General features: G+C 40.4%; 2 protein-coding genes across 2 annotated transcripts in view; both read left to right on the forward strand.

Annotated features, from left to right (window-relative positions):
- Positions 1-16,627, forward strand: part of LOC308655514 (guanylate-binding protein 7-like) — a gene marked incomplete at both ends in the record, with an annotated part of 58,456 nt that extends 41,829 nt beyond the window's left edge. The window contains 5 exon segments of the mRNA XM_081305601.1: positions 5,820-6,100; positions 7,183-7,413; positions 9,694-9,796; positions 10,387-10,580; positions 16,565-16,627. Coding sequence (XP_081161727.1) covers positions 5,820-6,100; positions 7,183-7,413; positions 9,694-9,796; positions 10,387-10,580; positions 16,565-16,627 — 872 coding nt within the window.
- Positions 16,628-18,873: 2,246 nt separating this feature from the next.
- LOC308656506 (zinc finger CCCH domain-containing protein 11A-like) lies at positions 18,874-23,324 on the forward strand. Its single transcript, XM_081307685.1, is given in 2 exon segments — positions 18,874-20,364; positions 20,366-23,324. Coding segments are annotated over 2 exon segments (2,451 nt in total). The 5' UTR covers positions 18,874-19,128; the 3' UTR covers positions 21,581-23,324.
- Positions 23,325-26,191: the final 2,867 nt, after the last annotated feature.

Below are 26,191 nucleotides of genomic sequence, written 5' to 3' on the forward strand. Positions count from 1 at the left end.
GCTCAACAATGTCTTGTCCTTGAGGATTGTAAGGCAGACCATGAGTAAGTTGCACTCCCATAGTAGAACAAAAGGACGTGAATTGTCTGCCAGTATAAGCAGGTCCATTGTCAGTCTTAAGGGACGTGGGCGCACCCCACGCCGCCCAGGCTTCCAGGCAATGAGTGATGACATTACGTGTCTTTTCTCCTGATAACGCAGAAGTATGAATAACTCCAGAGTACGTATCAACAGAAACATGGACATACTTGAGGTTACCAAAGTCAGGTATATGTGTCACATCCATTTGTCAGACAACCAGTGGCTTCAACCCCCGTGGGTTCACTCTATAAGTAGGGGGATGAAGAAATGTGACACAATGGGGACAGTGCAATACTATCTGCCGAGCATCTGCTCTAGAAATGGAAAAACGCCTGCGCAGTGTTAAAGCATTAACATGGAAATTTTGGTGAAACAATTTAGCCTCTTCTAAGGAGGAAGCCAAACAGATCAATTGACCTCGAGTGGCTGAGTCCGCACAGGCATTACCCTGTGATAATGGACCAGGGAGAGAGGTGTGAGCCCGGATGTGTATTGGATAAAAGGGAGCAGTGCGGCTACAGATAAGTCGTCGAAGCTGATTAAAGTAAGCAGATACATTACGGGCATCACTAATAGCTTTCACAGTCTCTAGGATTTTTAGTGCTTGTACCACATAGATGGAGTCCGAAATGAGATTAAAAGGAAAAGAACACTGTTTAAACACCTCAATAACAATTTGTAGTTCTACCCATTGTGGATTTCCAGGAGCAAATTGATGTTGGACAGGGGGAGAATCATTAATGACATAAGTTCCCATTCCAGACTTGGAACCATCAGTAAAAATATTAACAGCCCCCGGAATTGGACTGGATGAAGTTACTTTAGGGAAAATAATAGGATGTTCCTTAACAAAATGGAGTAACGGATGAGAAGGGTAATGATTATCAATATCCCTTTGAAACGAACAACATAGAATAGTCCAGTTATCTAGAGTAGCACACAAAACATTAAGTTGAGCTTTAGTATAGGGTATAATAAGAGAAGAAGGTGATTGTCCGAAAAATTGAATGTTTTGTTGAATCCCTTTAAGTGCTAATGCTGCAACAGCATCAGGATAATATTCTAAGGAGTTTCCTGGGGATACATGTGGGTGTATCCATAGCAAAGGTCCATCTTGTCATAGTACTCCAGTAGGCTGTCGCATAGTGGCAAGCACACATAATTGAAAAGGTTTATCACTCTGGAGCCTGCATAAAGTGGCATGTTGTATAGCTTCTTCTACTGTCATAAGGGCCGCTCTAGCCTCTTTGGTGAGGCTACGAGGGGAAGTAAGATCTGGATCACCTTTAAGAGTAGCATACAAAGGCTGTAGTACAACATTAGAAATATGTAAATATCCTCGTATCCAATTAATATCTCCCAGCAGTTTTTGAAAATCATTTAGAGTTTGAAGATCCTGAGTTCGTATGGTGATTTTTTGTGGTTGTAATTTGTCATACCCAATTGTTGCTCCCAAATACTTAATAGAATCTCTTGTTTGAACCTTTTCAGGTGTTATATGCAACCCACATTGTGCTAACAACTTTACGAGGTCGTCATAGGCCTCATGAACTGTTTGTTCTGATTTAGCAGCCAATAATACATCATCCATATAATGAATGATCTTGATGGAGGAGTACTTTTGTCTGAGGGGCACAAGTGTCTTCCCTACATACATCTGACACATTGTGGGACTATTAGCCATTCCCTGCGGCAACACTATCCACTCAAACCTTTGATCTGGTTCCTCGTGGTTACACGAGGGAAGGGTAAAGGCAAAACGCTGCGAGTCTTTAGGATGTAAAGGAATAGAAAAGAAACAGTCTTTAATGTCAATAACAATAATGTGCCAGCCTTGAGGAACAGAAGAGAGCAGAGGCAGCCCTCTCTGAATTGGCCCCATAGGTTGCATTTGAGCATTAACCGCTCGTAGATCATGCAGTAGGCGCCACTTCCCTGATTTTTTCCTAATGACAAATATGGGAGTATTCCATGGAGAAGTAGAGGGTTGGATGTGACCCAAGTCAAGTTGTTCTTTAACTAGAGCATGGGCTGTTGCCAGTTTAACCGAGGGAAGAGGCCACTGAGGCACCCAAACAGGCTCCTCGGTGAGCCATGTTATGGGTATTTGAGCCTCAGCGGCCCCTAGGAAAAACCCAGACCAAATCTGTCAAGCTTTTGATGACCTTGTACAGGATGCTTACGTCCCTGTAAATGTTTTCCTAGTCCTAAACCTGGCCTATACCCCATATTGTGTATAATTTGTTGGGACACTGGGGAATAGTCATTACTAAGAGTGAACCCCATGTCTTTCATCAGGTCACGGCCCCATAAAGAGATAGGTAAATTAAGTATATAAGGCTGAAAAGTACCATGATGTCCTTCCGGGTCCTTCCAGGAAAGATGTCTACAGCTAACCTGAGGAGCCTGGGCATATCCAAGTCCTCTCAGAGATTGATCAGAAGTCTGCACTGGCCATCCCTTAGACCAGTCCTTAAGTGCAATGATGTTACGATCTGCACCTGTATCAAGTAAGCCCACAATTGATTTACCTTCTATGTTTAATTCCAAAGTAGGGCGATTACTCATATCTAGTGACAAATAAGCACAATTCCCTCCGGTGGTACCAATCTCATTCCCTGTCCGTGACTTTGAGTCTGCAGGGAAATGATCATGTAAACTAGGCAAAACCAGTAATTGAGCAATCCGATCTCCTGGGGAGATGGACACAATGCCTTTTGGAGCTTCCACCATAACCTTTACTATCCCTACAGTATCAGGACTTATGACTCCAGGGAAAACATGAAGACCTTGCAAAATGGAAGATGCACGTCCAATTAGCAAACCTACAGTGCCAGGTGGTAGAGGCCCTTTGAACTCAGTTTCCACCAATTGGACTCCCATCTTAGGTGTTAACACGAGTCTGGAGGTGGAACAGAGGTCCAATCCCGCGGCACCTGTAGTGGCTCTCCGCGTTTCATGGGATGGCGTAGAGATGGCCATGTCTCGGGTTCGGGTGTGACATTCTCCACTGCCCCATATATTTGCGGGCCCTGGGGTCGGGGGCCCCGTCGGCCGTTTTTTGGCCCAGCTGAAATAAGCTGTCCATGGATGTCCCTCACTGATGTACACTCTTTTGCCCAATGCTTCCCCCTTTTGCACCTTGGACACAATCCCGGTGATCGAAGGCCAGTGGAAGGGCCACCGTGAGGAGGTCCAGTAAAATTGACATTTTTGGGACACTCACGTCTGATATGACCGGGTTGACCACAATGGAAGCATGTTCTGGCGGCAGGATTGCCCCCTTTTGCAATCCGAAGGACAGCAGCTGCAAGACCTGTATTAGTTAAAGGCCCTCCAATCTCTCTACACACTTTCATCCATACTTCTATGTCTTTGTTTTTATAAGGAGCGATTGTTGCTTTACATTCCTTGGTGCATTGTTCAAAGACCAATTGCTTAACAAGGGGCATGGCTCTATCAGGATCCCCAAAAATTTTTTCAGCAGCATCCACCATCCTTGCTACGAAATCTGAAAAGGGTTCTGTAGGGCCTTGTAAAATCTTGGTCAAATTACCAGACACTTCTCCTCTATTTGGAAGTGACTTCCATGTCCGAATGTAAATGTTATTAATTTGATCATATATCTCAGGAGGGAATCCTGTCTGTTGATTAGTAAATCTACCTTGTCCCAAAAGCATGTCCTTATCCCAATAAGGATGTCCTGTTGTATGGTTTTGGGCGGCCTGCTCTATTGTGTCCTCTAGCATAAATGCTCTCCAGTCCAAATACTTGTCCGGAGAAACACAAGCCCGAACAAGGCTAGCCCAATCAGAGGGAGTCATACAGAATCTAGACAGACTCTCCACCTGAGTTAATGTGAAGGCGGCATCCACCCCATAAGTGCGTACAGACTCTGCCAGGGTCTTCACAATTTTGAAATCTAAAGGCTCCGAAAATCTTCCCCTATTCTCATCCTGAAAAACTGGATAAGCAAGACCCATCTCAGCGTTAACAGCCTTCCATGTTTGAGCATGGAAAGCTCTCCCCGAAACACCCCCACCATACGGCGGTGGGTCCGGAGGATCACATTTCTTGAGCCCCGGTCTATCTTCGTTCCCTTCTCCAGCAGCTAAACTCCCTAGCTGGCGAGACAGCCTCCCAAGCTCCTCCTCCTCATCCTCCTCTTTTTCTGACCCGCTTCCACATGGGGGTGTGCGCAGCGCACTGAGATCTGGATACAAGCGTTTCCTCCCCTGCTTCTCGCTCCGCACGCTCCCATCCTCCCGAGATACCTCACCTTTTGTCAGAGATAATCGTCTCCTCCCCTGTTTCACGCTCCGCACACTCCCATCCTCCTGAGATATCGTACTGCCTGCTGTCTCCGATTTCTCCTCATGTAACTTTTCTAAAACCTCCTGTCCTTCAGCAAGTGCGTCATGACATCTGCCATCTGTGAGGCAACTACGGACTATCTTCCAAAGGGGAATCACCCCACTCTCCAATATGCCCTGCTCACAAGCAAAGTCAAGATCCTTGCCCAATTTATCCCAACAAGGCATAGTAAGGCTGTCCGAATATGTAAACCACGGTGCAGCAACATCTACTTTTTGTAAAAATCTCTGTAAGATACTATGTTTCACTTTCAGGCCTTTGGAACGTAACAGGCCGTCTAGTGCCAGAAGAAGCGGGCTTGAAGATGTGACACCTATGACACAGCAACAGAACAGATACAGAGGACAAAACGAAAGTACACAGAAACAAAAGAAAAGTACACAGTGCAGCTGCAATAAAATATGAGGCTCTCTCTGTCTTTGTAGAGGAGCTGACTCCGCTTTGATTGCGGGTCCTACTAACCGGGACTATCAGGTCCCGCCCACCGGGACTATCGTGTCCCACTCACCGGGACTGTCGGGTCCCACCCACGGGGACTATGGGGTCCCACTTACCGGGACTGTTCAGTGCACCACCTCTGACGACTTGCAAGTTTTGATTTTCCCGGGTCTCGGCACCACTTGTCGCGACCCCCTTGCCCGCAAGGAAGACGCAACACCGGGAATCTTCTTACAGCTGTTTATTCAAGCTCTCGAGAGTTCTTCTAATCTCCCAGAAGCCCCTCCCAGCCTTAATAAAGTATCCAAACACCCAATGCGAAGCTGCCACGTGGAGCTTTCTCGTAGGGTGTCAAAGAACCATGTGCCAACTCTCCCAAAGAAGGAGTTGTTTATCACAGACCACCACAAGGCCAGCGCCATCTTGTAATGGCGACCACAGTCCGCAGAAGCGGCTCGCCACAGTAGAGGAAGAGGAAGGAGGGAGAAAAAGAGAATGTACTAGAACTGAAATGGAGGAAACTATATTCCATGCATATATGATTATATCAAACCCCACTATAATGCATAACTGTAATGCTCTAACAAAAACATTAAGAAAAAAAGAAGAAGAAGATATAGGCCATGTTTCTCCTCTAACAACTTGGCTTAGCTTAGATTTTGCAACTACAAGGTAAATGAGACCATATATCACAAATTTCATAAAACCCATGTACTTGAAATAACCATCCTGGCAAAATTACAGATGTTGTATTTCAAAAGAGACAAAAAGAAGGTTTAATCTCCTGTGAATATTAACAGCTTATTCCATCACTGTTATTCCTAATGAAATTGTTAAAATTATTATTTGTGAGGCTTACTTGAAACTATACTGAGTACTCTGTCCATCAGCTGACAGTCACTGTTTTTAAAAATTATTTTTTATAGGTCTACACAGCCTGGTGTTGACCTATGTCAATGCCATCAGCAGTGGGGATCTGCCCTGCATGGAAAATGTAGTCCTGGCCCTGGCCCAGATAGAGAACTCAGCTGCTGTGCAGAAGGCCTTTTCCCACTATAACCAGCAGACGGGCCAGAAGGTGCAGCTGCCCACAGAGACCCTCAAGGGACTGTTGGACGTGCACAAGGCCTGTGAGAGAGAGGCCATACAAGTCTTCATGAAGAACTCTTTTAAGGATGTTGGCCAAAAGTTCCAGAAGGAATTAGGGGTATGTTTGGTGTTCTGTGTCATGACAGGCAGAAAAATATTGGTCCTTCTTGAGAAAAGTATTCTTCTTAGACCACAGAACAGTAAAACTCACTAATGTATACATATTTGCAATCATTATTGAAAGATTATTCCTAGTCTTCACTCTATAAAAATCCAAGATTCCCACAAAAAATTATTTTTGTTTATTTCTCAATGATGCATTTTATGTTTTTAGCAATTACCTAAATTGTGCAATGCATTTATAAAAAGATTCTTAATTTAGTTTTTTTCTTTTAAAGTGAAAGAAGACACATTATTGTTGTGTTCCCTGCTAGTTATCTGGGGGAATGAAATTCTTTTTAATATAATCCTAATAATTTATTGCTTTTTATGTATGCTGACAGAAAAAAAATAGAAAACCAAAATAGAGACACTGATAATAAGATCTTTATGTAAAAAAAAATGTTGATTTTTGTTAATTTTTCCACCATGGAATCCATATCTTCCACAACAAAGTGTATAATTATGATATAATCATGATTAGTTCATTAGCCTGTTATAAAATATTCAAAAATATTCTCATATTAAAGAATGTATTAATTATTTATTTTTACTCAGTACTTCTAGAAAGTCACCCTGGCTTACGGTCTGTATCACCTCATATAATCTACAAGATGGTTATTGCTCCTTCTGGTTCACAGACATGGAATCCTCAATCCATACACATCAAGGTCACAAAGTCCCAGTGAGGTGGGTTCAGAAAATCCATGTAGGCTTGCCTCACTCCCATGCCTGTGCTCTGAAATAGTTCTGAAATTAGAAACCTGAAAGATAAATGCTTCATATGAAATAATACCTGTGCTTTAGAATGACTCTCTGAAAGCAGGAAATCTAGGGGAAGACAGCTTCAGAAAATCACAAATAAAAAATTTTTGCAGCAAGCACTTTTCTTCGGGATGTTATAGGATGTCATGGTGAAGTGAAAAGAATGTTCCCATTTAGATGCCACAGTTTCTACAGGAGAAGCATTTCCCAGTAGCTGTGATTAGCCTTCTGCTCAGGGGTTCACTTTTCGGTCTGTGCTATTTGGTAGCTTTACAGGTCCAACTGGAAGGAAAGCGAGAGGACTCTTATAAGCAAAACAGGGAAGCATCACCAGATAGTTGCACAACTTTATTTCAGGATATTTTTGGTCCTCTGGAAGAAGAAGTGAAGCGGGGGACATTTTCTAAACCAGGCGGTTACCATCTCTTTATTCAGAAAAAAATAAGAGCTGAAGAAAAACTAACATCAGGATCGTGGAAAGGGGATAGATCGGGAAAGGGGATAGATGTAGCTGGTACCATTTCGGGGGAGACTCTGTAAGGAAAATAATAAGAGACACAGAGACAAGATGCAGAGGCAGGAAAAATGGCTGCTTGTCCAAGTGGCCAGGTTTATGTATATCAATAGGTTACATTAGGTCATTAGTACCATAAGTACATTATTGTGTATTCTATCAGTAAGATTGCTTATTTTATAGTTACATTTTACAGTTACAATATGTAATGTCAGGAACATTGTGCTGCTCTCAAGAAAGTCCATTGTTACTGTTAGGCAGACAGATCCAGGAGCACTGGAGCCTGGTGAAACACTGTAGTTTCCTAACAAGCAAGTTCCTTTATTCCCAGAAACTATGTGCCTGAGATCAAGGTCGAGGCTGATAAGACTCTAGCATAAAGCCTTTTCATACGGTCATTGCCACTAAATGTTGCACATGTATTTAGTTATTTTACCAGTTCCTAGGAGAAACCACAGGGCATTCTAAGGGTGGGAAAGAGAGTTCCTATTACCTCCCGGGAATTTGCTCACAGAAGAACACTTCTCTGTATATTTGCACAGTCAGAATCCCTATAAGACCTTTTTAAACCCCCATGGAAACAAGGAAGACACTGGGCTTGGTATGCAGTGCCTCTGCCTTTTATTTGCCCACTGACTGATTCATTCAGTAAGAGAGCTTACCATGAGATACATAGCTTCTTTCTTGGAATCACAGAATCCCCAAAGATGTTTGTGAAATTCATTCATTCATCAAATCATCCAGTCATTCTCCAAAGATTCATTTTGATATGTGTGTAAGGTACTTGTCAAGTGCTGGGGAGAAATAAATTTAAAGACAGAAATAAAAAGCAAATTCACTAAAGAAAAGTAAGTTCTTTCTAAGTACAAACAAGTAATAAACAAATTATATCTTACAAATAATTTTAATGACAGTAGCAATAAATACTTTTATTGCTCTTACTGTGTTCTAGAGTTTAAACCAATTAATCACCACATCAAATCAAAAAACTATTTATTATTAATATACCCATTAATTTAAAAAGAAAATTGAGGCACAGAAAAGTACAAGGACTGTCTCAAGATCACCCAGGTAACAAGTGGTACTGCTTGTATGCAAATCTGAGTGAAATGATCTGTGCTGTTAACAACTTTTCTAGACTGGTATTCTCAGATTACATAAGTTAGAATTAGGTTTGGCTACATATTATTTGAAGAGAAAAAGCACCAATGGCTTCAAAAGAGCAAAAGTTTCTTTCTTGCATCCAAGAAGTGAGGAGGAAAGCACCCAGTGCTTCTCTGATGATCCCATATTTGTCTTAGTCCCAGCATCTTTGTATAAGTTTTGCCTCAAGCTGAGTTCATGTTTTAAGAGGGCTGTTTGTTTCAGCCTTTAGCTCCATTTTGTAGGTGGAAAAAAAGGAGGGGTGTGTTTTAGACAGGAGAAGGGCTATGATTAGACTCCCTTTAGGAACTTTCCAAGATTTACCATGTAATATTTCTGATTATATTTTTGGCAAGAATTTAATCATTTGTGCACCCTAGCTGTAAGGGATGTTGAACATAAAATACAGTATTTTAACATGATTATATCAGATGAGGTAAAATTTCAGCAGACTATTCAAAGAAGCCAGTGAAACAAAAGGATATGTTGGAGAAGGAAGTTTCAAACAACAAAAAAGGTCCCTGAAGAATTCATTGGCTCATGTTCCAGGAGTAGCAAAAAAATAATAATAATAAATTATGTTCTGTGAGCAGGAAACAAAGGAGAGTCTTCAGGAGATAAAGCCAGAGGCCAGAAAAATGAGTGCTTCGAAGGACACTGAAATCAACTTGAAATTCATTTGGCTGAACAGAAGAACGTCAATAGAGGATTTTGAGTGTAAGAGTGGTTTTTTTCTGAAAGTAATATGGCAAAACTCTTGTTGCTCTGAGCAGGACTGACTGCGTTAAGAGGTGATGATGCCTTGGGCTAGTGTGTTTTGGTGCAGTGCATGACAAGCCACAGGTTCTGGTAATATCTGATGGTTATATGAGGAACATGTGAAGGGAAAACAAGATATCAAGGATATAGTTGGATGAACTGTTACTAGTTGCTAAAACTGAAGTGACTGGGAAGGATCAGTTTGACAGGGAATCCAGGGTTAAGTTTTAGACCTAATCAATTTGAAATGCTACTTGAATTGTAAAGTGAATTGTTACATGGCTGGGAACACTTGAATTAAGAGATGTATTGCAGGTTGGTTTTTCTTTAATCCATAGTCTCTATTTCCTCATTTGAATGCTCCTGTTTAGGCTGAACAGATGTTGCAAAAATACTTGGATTCCAAGGAGGATGTGGCAGATGCACTCCTACAAACTGATCACTCATTCACAGAAAAAGAAAAAGAGGTTGCAGGTGAGAACAACTGAAAACACTGAGACTAGTTGGAAAGCCTAGAAGTGTTTGTTGACGGTATTGGTCCACATGAAATTATCATTATAAAGAAACAATAGCAGAGGGCGCGGTGGCCCATGCCCCTAATTCAAGTAACTGGGGTGGTTGATGTAGGTGCATCAGGAGTTCAAAGCCAGCCTCTGCAGATAAGTGAGGCACTTAGCAACTCAGGAAGATTCTGTCACTAAATAAAATATTAAAAAGGACTGGATATGTGGCTCAGTGGTTAAGCACTCCCTGGTTTCAATCCCCAGTACCAAAAAGGAAAGAAATAATGAATGGAAGGAAGGAAGGAAGGAAGGAAGGAAGGAAGGAAGGAAGGAAGGAAGGAAGGAAGGAAGGAAGGAAGGAGAGAGGAATAAAAGAAGGAAGACAATAGCAAGTATCATTCTTAGTTCTCTGGAAGTTTTACCTTAACTGGCATGTTCAATCATCGACCTTCTGATGCAAAATTTACCACAATTCTCAATGATATAAGAATTTTTTAAAGGGTAAAAACACAAGAAATATGTACAACTTAACATCTGTATTTCTTTGCTTTTCTTCCTCAGTGGAACATATAAAGGCTGAATGTGCAGAAGCTACAAAGAAAATGTTGGAAGAAATCCAAAGGAAGAATGAGCAGATCATGGAACAGAAAGAAAAGAGTTACCAGGAACATGTGAATCAGTTGACTGAGAAGATGCAGCAGGACAGGGCCCGGGCAATGGGGGAGCAAGAGAGGACTCCAGCTCTGAAATTTCTGGTATTTGACCACAACATCTCAGTTTTCTCTTCCAGTGCCCCAAGTCAAAAACAAAGTGTAAGGATGAGAACTTCATGCCTCCAAAAGAAGAATATCCCATCCAGTTACGCTACTACATTTCTCATCTCCTATCTGCTTTTATCTCTGTCCATCTCTGGTTATGAAAATTTATCTAGTTGCTGGATAAAATACCATGAAATTTTTCCTTATGACATTGTTATTAAACAGTAGTTATTAATTACTAAGCATAGCACAAGTGCTGTAAGGCACTTGTGATCAAATCCTCACCTAATGGCTCAGAGACCATTATTTTCTCAATTGCTAAATAAGGACACTTTGATTCCATGAGCTATAGATAACCTTTTTACATCGGACTGCATAGTGATACACCCATCCTACTAAGCGGGATTTTTGTTTCTCCCAAAACTAGTATAACTTGATACCTGGGAGCACAATAATGAGTAGAAGACTCTTGACCAACTACCCATTTTAAGCAAATTGGCTGAGTGTTCATATGGCCAATACATTCTGGCTATCTGAGCACTACTCCACTTTTGTACTGAATTGAAATTGTAAGACAACATCATTTCTGAAGCTGGAGCAAGCCCAGGGAAAATGTTAGCTGGAATAGGAAACTCAGGAGAAACTAAGACAGAGGGGGCGGGGGAGATGCAAGTTAAGGGAGGAAAGAATATCAAGAACAAGTGTCAAAAGTTCTTGAGGGATTAATGGAAATACCCAAAGGGGAACTAAGAAGGCAATGTGGGAATCACAGTAAGCTGTACAAGTTTCCTTTAGGAACAGGATCGACTTCTCAAAGAGGGATTCAAGAATGAGAGCATGAAACTTCAGCAACAGATAAATCAAATCAGATGGAAAGCAGCAAACCATTAGCCATACCCACACCCTACCCTTTCCCATACCATGTAACATACTCTAAAGATCCAAGGAAGAAAAGAACTCTGTCCAGTCCCCTCTTCCCAGGGAATAAATCAAGCAGGGAACTTTAGAATGTGAAACAACTGCCACGCAACCAAACTTGCAATCAAGATGCATTTCTGTTGGACCATGAGAGTTAAGATTTAAATATGAAAGCAATGTTTTCTTAACACCGATAATTGAAGCGATTTTATATTTGAAATCTTGAACTGGAACTCAATAGAGAGATTAAATTGCATAACTGGGTTGCTTTCTACATTGAGGAGACGTCATGCAGTTCTGTTCAGAATGGATTGTTTTCCCCCCACATGTTCCACCCTTTGATACTGTCATGCTGTTTTTCAAGATTTACTTTTGTTCTGGGACAAGATTAGAGTGTTTTCAACATGGGAAAATATCTGACAAAATTGAATAAATCTATTGGGCACATTAGAGCATCACACCTGACAAGTAGTCTTGGGTCTGTTAAAACGGTCTGTTAACAGGGGAGATCCTGGACACCTCGCTTGGCTCCAGGACACACACAGTGTGTCTCAGCTGGGTAGAGGCTGCATGGTCTGTAGGCAGTGATGGGACATCTGAGTACTGACAGAGGAAATTCCCCTGTTGAGAATGCAAGTCTGAGTGCAGGCTCCACTTCTCTGTTTAGTTATGTCCTTTGGGGAATTACTGCCTCATTCCTAGGCCCTACATCTCTGTTTTCTAATCCCCATTTTTTAGTTTTTTTTTCCTTCCTACAGTTTAGAGAATAACTTCTACAATCACAAAACAAGAAGCTTTAATTCAAACTCAAAATAATTTCCTTTTTGTCCCTTTGAGAATCTTCACTATAATCTCACAAGATCTGAACCTTCTTGCATCCTTTTATTCCCTCTGTCTTCCAACCATGACATCATTTCTTAAAAGTCACTTGGGTACATGTTTGCTATGACCTGATAACAGAATGTAAAATCAAGAATAATTTGTTGTTAAAATGTATTAACCCACCAAATAGTTTTAGAATGTGTATTGCTTAGGCTTCTCAATGGCTAATGACAATTTCCTTAGCAATTTATATAAAAACTAATTTAATTTTTAAGAACTATAGGTAGCACACAGATATCCCAGCAGGATGAGAGAGTCAGACGCTCCAGCTGTTCCATCAAGAATGGTGCCACCATATAGTGAAGGTGTCTCAAGAGAGGATGTCACAGCCACTAGGACCTGCCACCATGATGATCTCCAGATGAAAGGCCAGAAGCTCTCCAGTGGTGGCTTTCACTGCGTAGCTGCCTCCCCTTTCTCACATTTGCAATAAGCAAACACTACCCGCAAGGAAAAGTTGCATTTTGGGGTTGCTCATATCTCCAGATAAGTCCCACCAAAGTATATTTGCAAGGAAGAACCTCAATCACATGCCTCTCACAGGGAGAGTCTAGAAGGCAGTTTACTCTGTCTTCTACTTGGGGAAGCACACACACATAGTGTGGGAAATGCTTCTCCAACCAGGTCTTTCTCCACAAAGATTTCTGAAGATAAATCCTATGTTTCCTACAGTAGGAAAAATATTTGGCACTTTCCTATTTTCCTACACATCACATGCAACCCTCTTGATTTTTCATCTTTGTCTTGATAGTTCAATATTCTTTTTAATTTTTTCATTGTTTTGTAAGTCATACATTTTGTTACCATCTTTAGGTTATTCTTAACTTTTAAAAATCTGTTTTAATTAGTTTACTTGACAGCAGAATGCATTTTGACACATTATACACAAATGGAGCACAACTTCTCCTTGCTCTGGTTGTACATGGTGGTGAGTCACACGAGTATTGTAATCATACACATATATAGGTCCGTCACATTGGATTATCCTTCGCATCCCCACATCCTCCTCACTCCCCTCTGCACAATCAAAAGTTCCTTCATTCTTCCCTACATTTCCCCCCATTATGGATAAGCATCCCTTTATTGGAGAAAACTTTGACCTTTGGTTTGCGGGGATTGGCTTATTTTGCTTAGCATAATATTCTACAGCTCCATCTATTTACCTGCAAATGCCATAATTTTATTGTTCTTTAAGGCTGAGTAATATTCCATTGTGTATATATACTACATTTTCTTGATCTATGTATTGTAACGAACACCTGTGGAGAAAACCTGTGAGGAGACACACAAAAGAACAGACACAGGGTATAAGCGGGCAGACAGAAGTGGAGTGGAGAGGAGTGAAGTGAAGAAGAGAAGTCTTTGCTCCTCCCTCCTGCTGAGTTTATTTAAAAAGGTTACATATTACTCATCACCATGTCTACACTACAACCAGTATTCCTTTAACCCTGAAGGCTAGATAACTGAGATAAGGTCCAGGTTAATACAAACACAAAGCCTCTCACATCCAAGGACATTACTATGAAAACCAGGTAGTGCATCCCTATAGTTATCTTAATAGCCTCAGGGGAAAACTGCTGGGCATTCCAATTGTGGGAATCAAGGCGCCAGTTACGCCCTCCCCCCACCAGGAGTTTGATCATGGGGGAATGCTTCCCTGTCTGTTTCCACAGTCAGAATACCTACCATGCATCTCTTGGAAGGGCATCTAAGTTGGTTCCATAGTTTAGCTATTGCGAATTGTGCTGCTATAAACATTGATGTGGCTGTGTCCCTGTGGTATGCTGTTTTTAAGTCCTTTCAGTATAAACCAAGGAGTGGGATGACTGGGTCAAATGGTGGTTCCACTCCAAGTTTTCTAAAGAATCTCCATAGTGCTTTCCAGAGTGGTCAGACTAATTTTCAGTCCTACCAGCAATGTATGAGTGTACCTTTTCTCCCACATCCTCACCAACACTTATTATTGCTTGTATTCTTGATAATTGCCAATTCTGACTGGAGTGAGATGAAATCTTAGTTTTGATTTGCATTTGTCTAATTGCTAGAAATGTTGAACATTTTTTTATATATTTGTTGACTGTAGTTCTTCTTCTGTGAAGTGTCTGCTTAGTTCCTTAGCCTAATTGTTGATCGGGTTATTTATTTGTTTGTTTGTTGTTTTTAGTTCTTTTGGTGTTAAGTCATTTAGTTCTTTATATATCCTGGAAGTTAGTGCTATATCTGATGTGCATGTGGTAATGATTTTCTCCCATTCTATAGGCTCTCTCTTGATGTTCTTAATTGTTTCCTTTGCTGAGAAGAAGCTTTTTAGTTTGAATCCATCCCATTTATTGATTCTTGATTTTACTTTTCACTCTTTTGGAGTCCTGTTAAGAAAGTCAGGTCCTAAGCCAACATGATGAAGATTTGGGGTGACTTTTTCTTCTATTAGGCACAGGATGTCTGTTCAAGTGTCTATATCTTTGATCCTTAACAAAGCCTTTAAGGGAAAATAAAATAAGTTCATCCACTCCCACATTCATGACTTAGTATATTGTTTTCTATTTCAGATTTAGATTATTTTTGCTCCTCAAATTAGTTATTTTTCTTACTTTTTAAACAGTTCATATCTCGTTTTGTGAAAACAGACAGCAACTTTATTCTTTTTCAAAACATCCCTCTGATGTACTTTATCAGATCATTTTTCTTACCACTAGCTCATTAGTTATGCTCACATAGTATTTTACTTTCAAACAAACAAATAAGCAAAAAAGTTCCACTCGACTTAAATTTTAAAATCTCCTCTCTGATCTGCTTCTGAGTTTCCCAGCCCCTTTTTTCTGCTTTCCACTCACATACCACTAATACACACTGCTCAGGCCAGATTTGACCTCACAGGTAAATGGTTAAGAAGTATGGCACTTTCTTTTCATTTCTCAGCTCTGTCTCCCACCAAATAGACTAGTTCATGTTCATGGTGCTTCAAGTTGTGGCCATGGAGTGCAGGGGATGTAGGAAAAGAAACCCTTCTTAGGGGAGGCATTACTGAGGTTTCAGTTCTTTGCAGGTTCACCTGATGTGATTTCCCACTAGCACTTTCCTATTGTAGTTTTCTTCTGATTCCTACCCTGAAATCCTGTCTTCTGCGGATCCACTCTTCCAATACAGTCTCTTGAGGTTGGTGCATCTTGCCAGGTAGACATCTTGGGCTGGGTTTCTCTAAAGGTGACCCAAGTCCAGAAACCCCCAGAGAATCCACCCAGGAGAAAAATTCATGTGCACATGCTGTACATAGGGAGGGCAAAATGCCCACAACTTTAACCATCTTCTTCCCTATTTTGCCACAATCCACTTACATAGACTAATTTTGATATTTGGGGACATGAGTCATAAACCAATGCTACTGTCCCCTGTTCCAGGAAGCACCTGTCAGCCTTACAGAGGGTCTTGGAGTCCTCCCTTAGTTTATGAAGAGGACAGAAAGTGGCAACCCTCATTTCCCATAGGGAGGGAAGGACAGAAAGGGGAAGGTGGGTATCACTGCACACCAGTAAGTCAAAGGAATTCTCCACTGGTAATCTCTTCCATTTCATCTCTTCAGCTCCTCTTAGCCCATTGAAATTTGGTATAAGAGCAAAAAATAAAATATAAAAAAAATAAATTCACAATTACTTAGGCTATTCTTTTATAAAGTGGACAATCAAACTTTCAAAATTCAAGGGTGAAGGTAGAGATAGATAGTACTAGAGTGTTCTAGTCCATTTTTTTCTAATCCAATTTTGAAGAATAATAAGCACTGGTTAAACTGAATTTTGACTTTCCTTTTTTAACACATTTGCTAATCATTTGAACCAAGTACAAGAGCTTTGTGTCATGATAAACTCCTATAGAAAGTATTCAAAATCCCTAAACTATGTTTTCTATAAAATGAGGATAATTACAGCTACAACAAAATTTGTACTGAGGAATACATTAAATTTAATGAGTAATGTCTGTAAAAAATTTAACATTATTACTACTGATCTAATAGGCTTGAAATGCAACATATATTTTAAGGTGAATATTTTCCTTTTTATGCATTTTATTTTTTAATTATTGACATATATTAATTGTAGGAATTAATGGGACTTGCTGTGACATATTTATATGTGCATAGATCATGTCCATCCACTCTTATACTATATTCCTACTTCCTCTTTCAGGTCCCTGCTCTTGACCCCTCCCCAGTCCCTTATAGTCCCCTCTTCTACTTTCAGGATACTTAAAGGAAATTTTGTTGTCATTGGTGTTGTTTCAACAAATGGGAGAGAATATGTGACACTTCTCTTTCTACATCTAGCTTTTTCCATTTAACATGATGTCTTCCTTTGTCATCATTTTCCTACAAATGACAGGATTTCATTCTTCTTTATGACTGAATAATACTTTACTGCATATATACATATTTATCACATTTCCTTTATCCATTCATCTGTTCAGGCACCTAGGCTGGTTCCATATTTTGCTGGTTGTGAATAATGCCTCAATAAACATAGGTATGCAGGCATGTCTTTGGTGTGCTGACTTTGTTTTCTTCAGACATATACCCAAGAGTGGGATACTTGGATGATACAGTAGTTCTAGTTTTAGTTTTAGGGTTTTTTGGGGGGCATTTTTTAGGAACCTCCTCTGTTTTCCACAGCAGATGTTCTAATTCACATTTCTATAGACCATGTAGAAGTGTTCTTTTTCTCCTCATCCTCACTATCATTTGTTATTTTTATTATTTTTTTATAATAGCCATCATACCTTGGGGAGATAGAATCACATTGCAGATTTGATATGCATTTTGCTAATGGCTGAAGATATTGAGCATTTTAATATGTCTATAGGCCATCTTAATTTCTCCTTTTAAGACATGTCTATTCAAATTATTGGCCCATTTTTTAAATTGGATTAATTTTTTGTTAAGTTTTTTCAGTTCTTTATGTATTCTGATATTAATCCTCTGTCAGATGAATAGCTAACAAAGATTTTTCTCTCATTCTGAAGGTTGTCTCTTCACTCTATTGATTGTTTCCTGCTTTGCAGAAGCTTTTTAATTTGACGTAATCCCATCTGTTGATTCTTGCTTCTGTTTCCTATGCTTTCCAAGTCTTATCAAGGAAGTCATCATCTTTGCCAAGATCATCGTAGTGTGTTTCCCCCTGTGGTCTCCCTCTGGTGGTTTCCGAGTTTCAGATCTTTCATTAAAGGTCTCTGATCTTGGAGGCTGGAGTTGTAGCTCAGTGGTAGGGCACTTACCTCAAAAGTAAGTGTGAGGCACTGGCTTCGAGCCTAGCACCACATAAAAACAAATAAAGGCATTGAGTCCATATACAACTTAAAAAAAAATCTCTGATCTGTTTTCAGTTGATTTGCAGATGGCAAGATTTGGGAGTCTACGTTCAATTTTTACATGTGGATGTTATTTTCCAAACGCCATTTATTGAACAGATTATCCTTTGTCCAATGCATAATTTTGGCACCTTGGTCAAAAATCAGTTGACCTTTGATGCATGGCTTTTTTCTGGGTCCTCTATTGTGTTCCTGTGGTTTAGGTGTCGGTTTTTATGGCAATACCATGCTGTTTTTGTACTATGGTCTTGTAATGTGCCTAGATATCAGGTATTGTGATGCCTCCTGCTCTGTTCTTTTTACTCAAGACTGCTATGGCTGCTCAGGATCTTTTGTGCCTCTGTGTGAATTTGGGGATTGTTTTTATCTAGTTCAGTGAAGACGGTCATAGGTATTGTGATGAGGATGACATTTAATTTGTAGATGTCTTTCAATAGTACAGCTGTTTTACCAATAACTCTCTCAGTCCATGAATATGGGAGGTCTTTCCATATTTTAATGTCTTCTTTATTTTCTTTCTTCACTGTTGTATAATTTTCATTATAGAAGTTTTGCACAGTCTTAAGCATCTTTTGCCATTGACACAGACTATATGCTCTGTAGAGATATTCTCTGTGTTTCTCAGAGTAAATATCATGTACCAACATACCTTGTATTTAATAGATAAATACCTATCTTATAAGAAATATGTTCTCCAAATACTACAAAAATCTTTCACCTCTTTTTGTCTTGATACTACATCAGCAAAAGAAACATTATTTGATTTGTATTTAAAAAAGGAATATATATATATATGATATTTAAGAATATATGTATAGAGTCTCGGGTTTCTGCTGGTTCTGCTGCTGTGAGGACGGCGGGCGTCCGCGGTTAAGAAAGAAGAAAGACGTGGCAGCAGGCGGGAGTCGGAGATAGTGTCATCGGTTCGGGTCTTACTACTTTGGAGATTTTCTCAAACTCCACATTCAAAGCCATTGACCTTACTCCGGGATCCTACACCCATTCCCCACCCCAGTTACACTCCCTCCCCCAGCCCCGAGCATCGGAGCCGAGAGCTACAGGGACACTTCCGTTCTCCTTGTAGGATTGGTGGAACCATAATGAAGAACACCCCCTAAACTCCCATAATTGATTTGGGGATATTCCCTGCCCAAAAAAATCCTGGAAAATTGACTAGTATTAAGTGCGTAATAGATTGGAACTCAGTGAAGACACAGACGTTCCTGTTGAGAGCAACCAGCTAATGATTGTGTTTTAAAGCCGATTTCTGTGATTGAGTTGTCATTTGGAAGATCAAACCCATTTCAAAAGGATTTGGCGCTGGCCCTCGCCTTGAGGAAGCAGTGGCTTACTTCAAGAAGCCATTTTCTGGGCTAAGAATTTACCCAGCATGTCTAATCAAGGAGAAGACTGCTATTTTTTTTTCTATTCTACATGTACCAAAGGTGACAGCTGCCCATTCCGTCACTGTGAAGCTGCACTAGGAAATGAAACTGTTTGCACATTATGGCAGGAAGGGCGCTGTTTTCGACAGGTGTGCAGGTTTCGACACATGGAAATTGATAAAAAACGCAGTGAAATTCCTTGTTATTGGGAAAATCAACCAATGGGATGTCAAAAACTGAACTGCGCTTTCCATCACAACAGAGGACGTTATGTTGATGGCCTGTTTCTACCTCCAAGCAAAACTGTATTGCCCACCGTGTCTGAATCATCAGAAGAAGAAGTGAAGAGGAGCCAGCTCACAGTTCAGCAGAACAAATTGTCTGTCCAGTCTAATCCCTCCCCTCAGCTGCGGAGTGTTATGAAAGTAGAAAGTTCTGAAAACGTACCTAGCCCCACACATCCACCAGTTGTAATCAATGCTGCAGATGATGATGAAGATGATGATGACCAGTTTTCTGAGGAGGGTGATGAAACTAAAACACCTACTCTGCAACCAACTCCTGAAGTTCATAATGGATTACGAGTAACTTCTGCTCGAAAACCTGGGGTCAATTTAAAGCAAGGGGAATGTTTAAATTTCGGAATAAAGACTCTTGAGGAAATTAAATCAAAGAAAATGAAAGAAAAATCTAAGAAGCAAGGTGAAGGTTCTGCAGGAGTTTCCAGTCTTTTACTCCAACCTCAGCCTATTCCAGGTCCCGAAAAAGAGAATGTTCGAACTGTGGTGAGGACAGTAACTCTGTCAAACAAACAAGGAGAAGAACCCTTGGTTAGATTGAGTCTTACTGAGAGACTGGGAAAACGAAAATTTTCAATGGGTGGTGACAATGATCCCCCATTAAAGCGGAGCCTTGCACAGAGGCTAGGGAAGAAAGTTGAAGCTCCAGAAACCAACCTTGAGAAAACACCAAAAAAAGTGCAAGTTTCCAAATCTTTGAAGGAGCGACTAGGCATGTCAGCTGGTTCAAATAATGAGGAAGCCACAGAGAGAGTTAATAAAGCTGGTGAAATCCATGTGAAGACATTAGAAGAAATTCTCCTTGAAAGAGCCAGTCAAAAACGTGGAGAATTGCAAACTAAACTCAAGACAGAAGTACCTTCAAAAGCTGATGATTCTATTTCAGGAACAAGAAGCTCCTCCACCATCCGAATCAAAACCTTCTCTGAGGTCCTGGCTGAAAAAAAAACATCGGCAGCAGGAAACAGAGAGACAAAAAAGCAAAAAGGATGCCACTTGCATCAAGCTAAAGACTGATAGTGAAGTTAAAAAAGCAGTGGTTTTGCCACCCATAGTTATCAGCAAAGGACAATCAGAGGAACCTGCAGGTAGAACAAAGTCTATGCAGGAGGTACACATTAAGACTCTAGAAGAAATTAAACTGGAGAAGGCACTAAGGGTGCAGCAGAACACCGAGAGCAGCACCAGCTCCCAGCCTCACCCTGAGCCTGCCCCAGGGTCAAGGCGGCTACTTCGAATCACCAAAAGAACAGGTATGAAAGAAGAGAAGAAACTCGAGGAAGGAAGTGAAGTTGCTTCTCAGACCAGTGCTACTGGAGCTGAGGCTAATGAGGCTCCAGATGAAACTATGGGAATTGATATCACTAAAATTCCAGTTAAGAAATGTGAGACCATGAGAGAGAAACACATGCAGAAACAGCAGGAGTGGGGAGGTTCACAAAAGGAAAAATCAGTTTTGACGCCCCTCCGGGGAGATTCAGCCTCTTGCAATACCCAAGTGGTGGAAAAACCAGTGCTCACTGCCATGTCAGGCCTCCCACGGCAGCTAACCAAGCGGCTTCCCACAAAGTCATCCCAGAAGGTGGAGGTAGAAACTTCAGGGATTGGGGACTCCATATTGAATGTGAAATGTGCAGCACAGACTTTGGAAAAAAGGGGTAAAGCTAAACCCAAAGTAAATGTGAAGCCATCTGTGGTTAAAGTTGTTTCGTCTCCCAAATTGGCCCCAAAACGCAAGGCAGTGGAGGTGCACCCTTCTGTCATTGCAGCTGTGAAGCCACTCAGTTCTAGTAGTGTCCTGCAAGAAAGCCCAGCCAAAAAAGCAGCTGTGGCTGTTGTCCCACTCCTCTCTGAGGACAAACCAATCACCATGCCTGAGACAGAAAAACCTAGAGACAGTTTTGTGCTGCCTCCAACCCAGTCCTCTTCAGATTCCTTACCCCCAGAAGTATCTGGCCCTTCCTCATCCCAAATGGTCACGAAAGCTCGCCGGCTCAGCTCTGCCTCAACAGGAAAGCCCCCACTCTCTGTGGAGGATGATTTTGAGAAACTAATATGGGAAATTTCAGGAGGCAAATTAGAAGCTGAGATTGACCTGGATCCTGGAAAGGATGAAGATGACCTTCTGCTTGAGCTCTCAGAAATGATTGACAGCTGAAGGTGGTAGTGAGAACACTTAAAAAAAAAAAACTCACCAAAAAACTGGACTTAGTTTCATCTATTGTATCTATTTTAACATTTACCTGAAGTGATCATTTCTTTAGTCTCAAATTTGCCCCAAATCAGAAGTATACCTCTGAATTATCTGTAATGTGTCCTGGATTCTTTGGGGTCAGATTTTTCCAGTCCCTTGATAACCATTTTTTTCCCCACATTATTTAGCATCCTTGAGAAAAAAGTTATTTAATACTCTTTTCTCCACAAAAAAGAGACTGAGGGAGATCCAAGTGAAAAGGGTGCAAGAGAACCTAGTGACTCCTTGAGGTGTTTGTCAGTTTTGGCTGTTTTCCTTTTTGTTGTATTCTTTCTTTTATGTATTGTCTTAATGTACTTAATATTATCTAAGTTTGGACGAAGACAGCTGCTACCATTGTGGACCAAATTTCATGCTACCACTAAACAAAAAACCCCACTCACTCTGTGTTATATTGTATGTCTTTTTAAAGGTATTTGGAGATACAACTAAGCTTTAAAGAGGGCTGAGCAGCTCGAGAAACCTGAAATACGGACATAACTCTTTGGACCTGATTTTGATGCTTCAGCTGCTCTGTAAGCCTCTGAAGAGCAATAGCTAACTTATTATTACTGTAATTTTTTTAAAGGCTTTAAAGTGCCTCAGGGGTCCTCTGAAACTAATTTTCTACTTGGGATTCCCTGGATTCTTTATAAGAGATGGTAACATGATTAGAGGAATTCTTTTTTAGTATGAAAGTTGTCCCTTCTTCAGTACTTGCCTCCTGTTGGCATTGAATTATCACAGGGACAAAAATTGGTTAATTTTTTATTTCTAACTCTCCTAGCAAGCTCCTCTTGCCCAATATTTATTTGGTGCCCTTTATGCACCACAGGATTAAAAAAAAAAAACGAACTCATTCAAGCTGCCAATATTTGTCTACGGACCGTAGCAGTACACTGAATTGTACTGTAGCAGGGATATTGAGATGCTCTGGGGGTGTATTGTATGCCTTCCAGTTTTCTTCATTTCTGAATTGAATTTTCTTTTCTTGATGTTGGTCTCCTTCATATCACCTCAAGGTTTAGACTTGTGAAGGAACAAGAATGATGAGGATGAGAGTCTTGAAAGGAGACATATTGTACATAATCTGAAGGAGGAGAAAAGAAGGACTTGTCCATTTTGATACTTTGCTGTAGGTGGCCAGTTTTGTTTCTCAAAGGGAAATCTGAACCACCTGTCACGTTGGCTCCTAAGGAACTGCTGTTGTAAGCGGCTCATCAAGAGTTGAACTTCATATAGCCTTGTTTGGGAATATGGAAAAGGAAGAAAGCCACAGGACTGCCCATTCAGTCTTGGGAAGATCTGGATGATTCTGCACAAGCAAAAATGACTTGAAATTTATGTATAGACACACCTCTACCCATCCATCTTCAGCTGACTGAATGTTGTATGATAGCCCTTCTCCAAAGCAGGGGTGGAATGTTGCAGTTTCACCAGATTTTATAAACTCATTTCATTTTAGGAATCAGCTGATTCCAGATCCTTTTTGTATATATAACCTTTATTCTTTTTCTTTTTTAAAAAATAATTTTGTTTCATATTTAAAGCCCTTGTATTAGTCGATGATTCATGTTCAGCATTATTTGAACCATTTGCCATTATAGAAAGAGAAATACTTATTTGTGTTTTAAATAAAACTGGTGTAGGAAAGTCAAAAAAAAAAGAATATATGTATATACGTATAAACACATATTGCTTATCTACATATGTGTTTGTTATCACATGCATAAATCAATATTAGAGATATGTAATGAAAGTTTTTTCACATGTCACCATGAAATAATTTGGTTTCCAGCCTTCAGAGATAATCAGCAATATTCTGAACTTCTATTCCTTCCAGCACTCTTTGTATTTTTTTCCCTTGGCCCAGTGTCTGTGCACCAGTGGTGAATTAATGAACTGGCATTAGCTAGGCCATTGTGAAGGCAGCATGGTAGACATATGTGTGAGAGCATTTGAAACCTCAAAAATAAATAAATAAATAAATAAAGACAACAACAGCTTCTACGACTAGACATTGAGGCAGGAGAATTGTGAGTTCAAAGCCAGCCTTAGCAAAAGCAAGGTGCTAAGCACCTCAGTTCGACTCAGTCTCTACATAAATACACACAAAAGGGGCTGGGGATATGGCTCAGTGGTTGAGTGCCCCCGAGTTCAATCCTTGGTACCCCTACCAAAAAAGGGAGAAGATATCATTCTAAGAGAATTACAAATGCTCTGTAAATTTGTCAAACCTCAATATAGCTGATATCATCTGACTTTTTTTTTTCTATTTGGCAAATGGGTATTGGTGACATTGTGGTTCATGTTTTTAAGGATTCTTCAAGTAAGCTGTGTGCAGTGGCGCACACCTGTAATCCTAGTGGCTCAGGAGGCTGAGGCAGGAGGATCATAAGTGCAAAGTCAGCCTCAGCAACTTAGTGAGGCCCTAAGCAACACAGCAAAACTCTATAACAAAATAAAAACTAAAAAGGGCTGGAGATGTGGCTTAGTTTTGTTATATGATCCTTTCATTGGGGGTGAGATCTTTATATGTGTGTGTTTGTATATTCTTAATAGCTCCTTAGTGAAAATTCTGTTTTTGTTTGTCAGTTAAAACAAATTTACATTGTTTTTAATGCTTCAGTTTATATGACCATCTCTAGTTTTTGATAGCATGTTATCTCTAAATCATTTTCCAGGGCTTATTTTAGAGCCAACTTCAGGCAAAGAACTCAGATTCTGTATCTAAGATACTGTATCTTAACACATGAAATTAGAGAATTACAAATGTTTTAGTCAGCTAGTTTGTTGCTGTGACCAAGAGACCTGAATAGAACAATTTTAGAGGAGGAAAAGTTTATTTGGGGGCTTATGGTTTCAAAGGTCTCAGTGCACAGACAGCTAACTTCATTGCTCTGAGCCTGAGGTAAGGCAGAACATCATGGCAGAATGGTGTGGTGGAGGAAAGCAGCTCAAGACATGGCACTAGGAAGCAGAGAAAGACTAAGCTGGGCTCACAAAATATAAACCTTGAAGACACACCGCCATTGACCAACTTCCTCTAGCCAAAGATTTCATGGCCAGAGTTACCACCCAGATAATCCATTCAAGTTGATTAATGCACTGATTAGATTAAGGATCTCATGACCCAGTAATTTCATCTCTGAACTTTCTTGAATTGTCTCACAAATGAGGTTTTGGGGGATACCTCATATCTATACCATAAAACTGAGACTCTTTGGCATGAGCCCTCATTCTCTTTCCTGTGAACATACATTGAGCGTTCTCTTCCACATACTAAAATTGGGTTACTTCTTCTCCCTGCTGGGACCCCCATTAGAACAAAAGCATTTCTCTAACTCAAACATGACATCTGAACTGTGTGCCCTCCCAAAAAGGAGAGCATATCAAGGTATGATTTCCACAAACTTGCTGTGACATTTGGGTGATTTCAGGGCTGACTGAGACCTTGCTGTGTCATCACCTGATCCTTACAGTATAACTTTTGCAGTCATGTTGAAGGTGAGCTCCCAGGTTTTATGTAATCTGAGACAGAGATAGATACAGCACCTCCTGAAACCTCCATCCCCAAATGCAAGACTATCCAACAAACACATATGAGTGGAGTGTAGATTTTACCAAAGTTGCAAGTTGGGAACATTCCTTTTCCCTGGATTTTCTTTTCCCATGACAAATTTAGAGGAGAATCATAAGTCTCTGACTCCACACTAACCCAGTCCATTTCCACCTTGTGGGTCCCCTCTCTTCTTCCCTATATTCTATTTTGTCCCCTCTATTCTACTTTGCTTCTCAAAACAAACAAAATTTCTCCAATAAAGGAAACTTAGTTTTTCCTCATTGCTTAGGTTCTACTGATACTTACATTCTGATAATTACTCCTCTGTTTCAATAAGCATTTCAAACTATTTTTATACACATTCACATGTCTCTCACTATCAAGAATTTTGGAGCCAGGTGCAGCGGAGCATGCCTGTAATTCCAGCAGCTTTGGAGGCTTAAGCAGGAGGATCCAACATCAAAGCCAGTCTCCACAACTTAGTGAGAACTTATACAACTTGGTGAGACCATATTTTAAAATAAAAAATAAAAAGTAAAGGGGGAAGGGCTGGGGATATGGCTCAAGTGGTAACGCACTCGCCTGGCATGCACAGGGCACTGGGTTCCATCCTCAGCACCACATAAAAATAAAATAAAGATGTTGTGTCCACTGAAAACTAAAAAATAAATATTAAAAAATTCTTTCTCTCTCTCTCTCTCTCTCTCTCTCTCTCTCTTTAAAAAAAGTAAAGGGGGAGCTAAGGATTTGGCTCAGTGGTTAAGCAGTCTCAAAATAAAAAATGAAAAGTAAAGGCAGGACTCAAACCCAAGGCCCCTTGGGTTCAAACCCCAGTACCACCTCCCCACAAATGCTGGGACACATATTAAAATAATAAGCCTTGTTTATGTTTTTATAATTTGTTACCCCAGGAGCTACAAAGGATAAAGAGTCTCTGTAAACACTGTGAAAACTGCACAAGGTACACAGACACC

This window comes from Spermophilus citellus (assembly GCF_964194105.1).
Source record: "Spermophilus citellus genome assembly, chromosome: 9".
Taxonomy (NCBI): domain Eukaryota; kingdom Metazoa; phylum Chordata; class Mammalia; order Rodentia; family Sciuridae; genus Spermophilus; species Spermophilus citellus.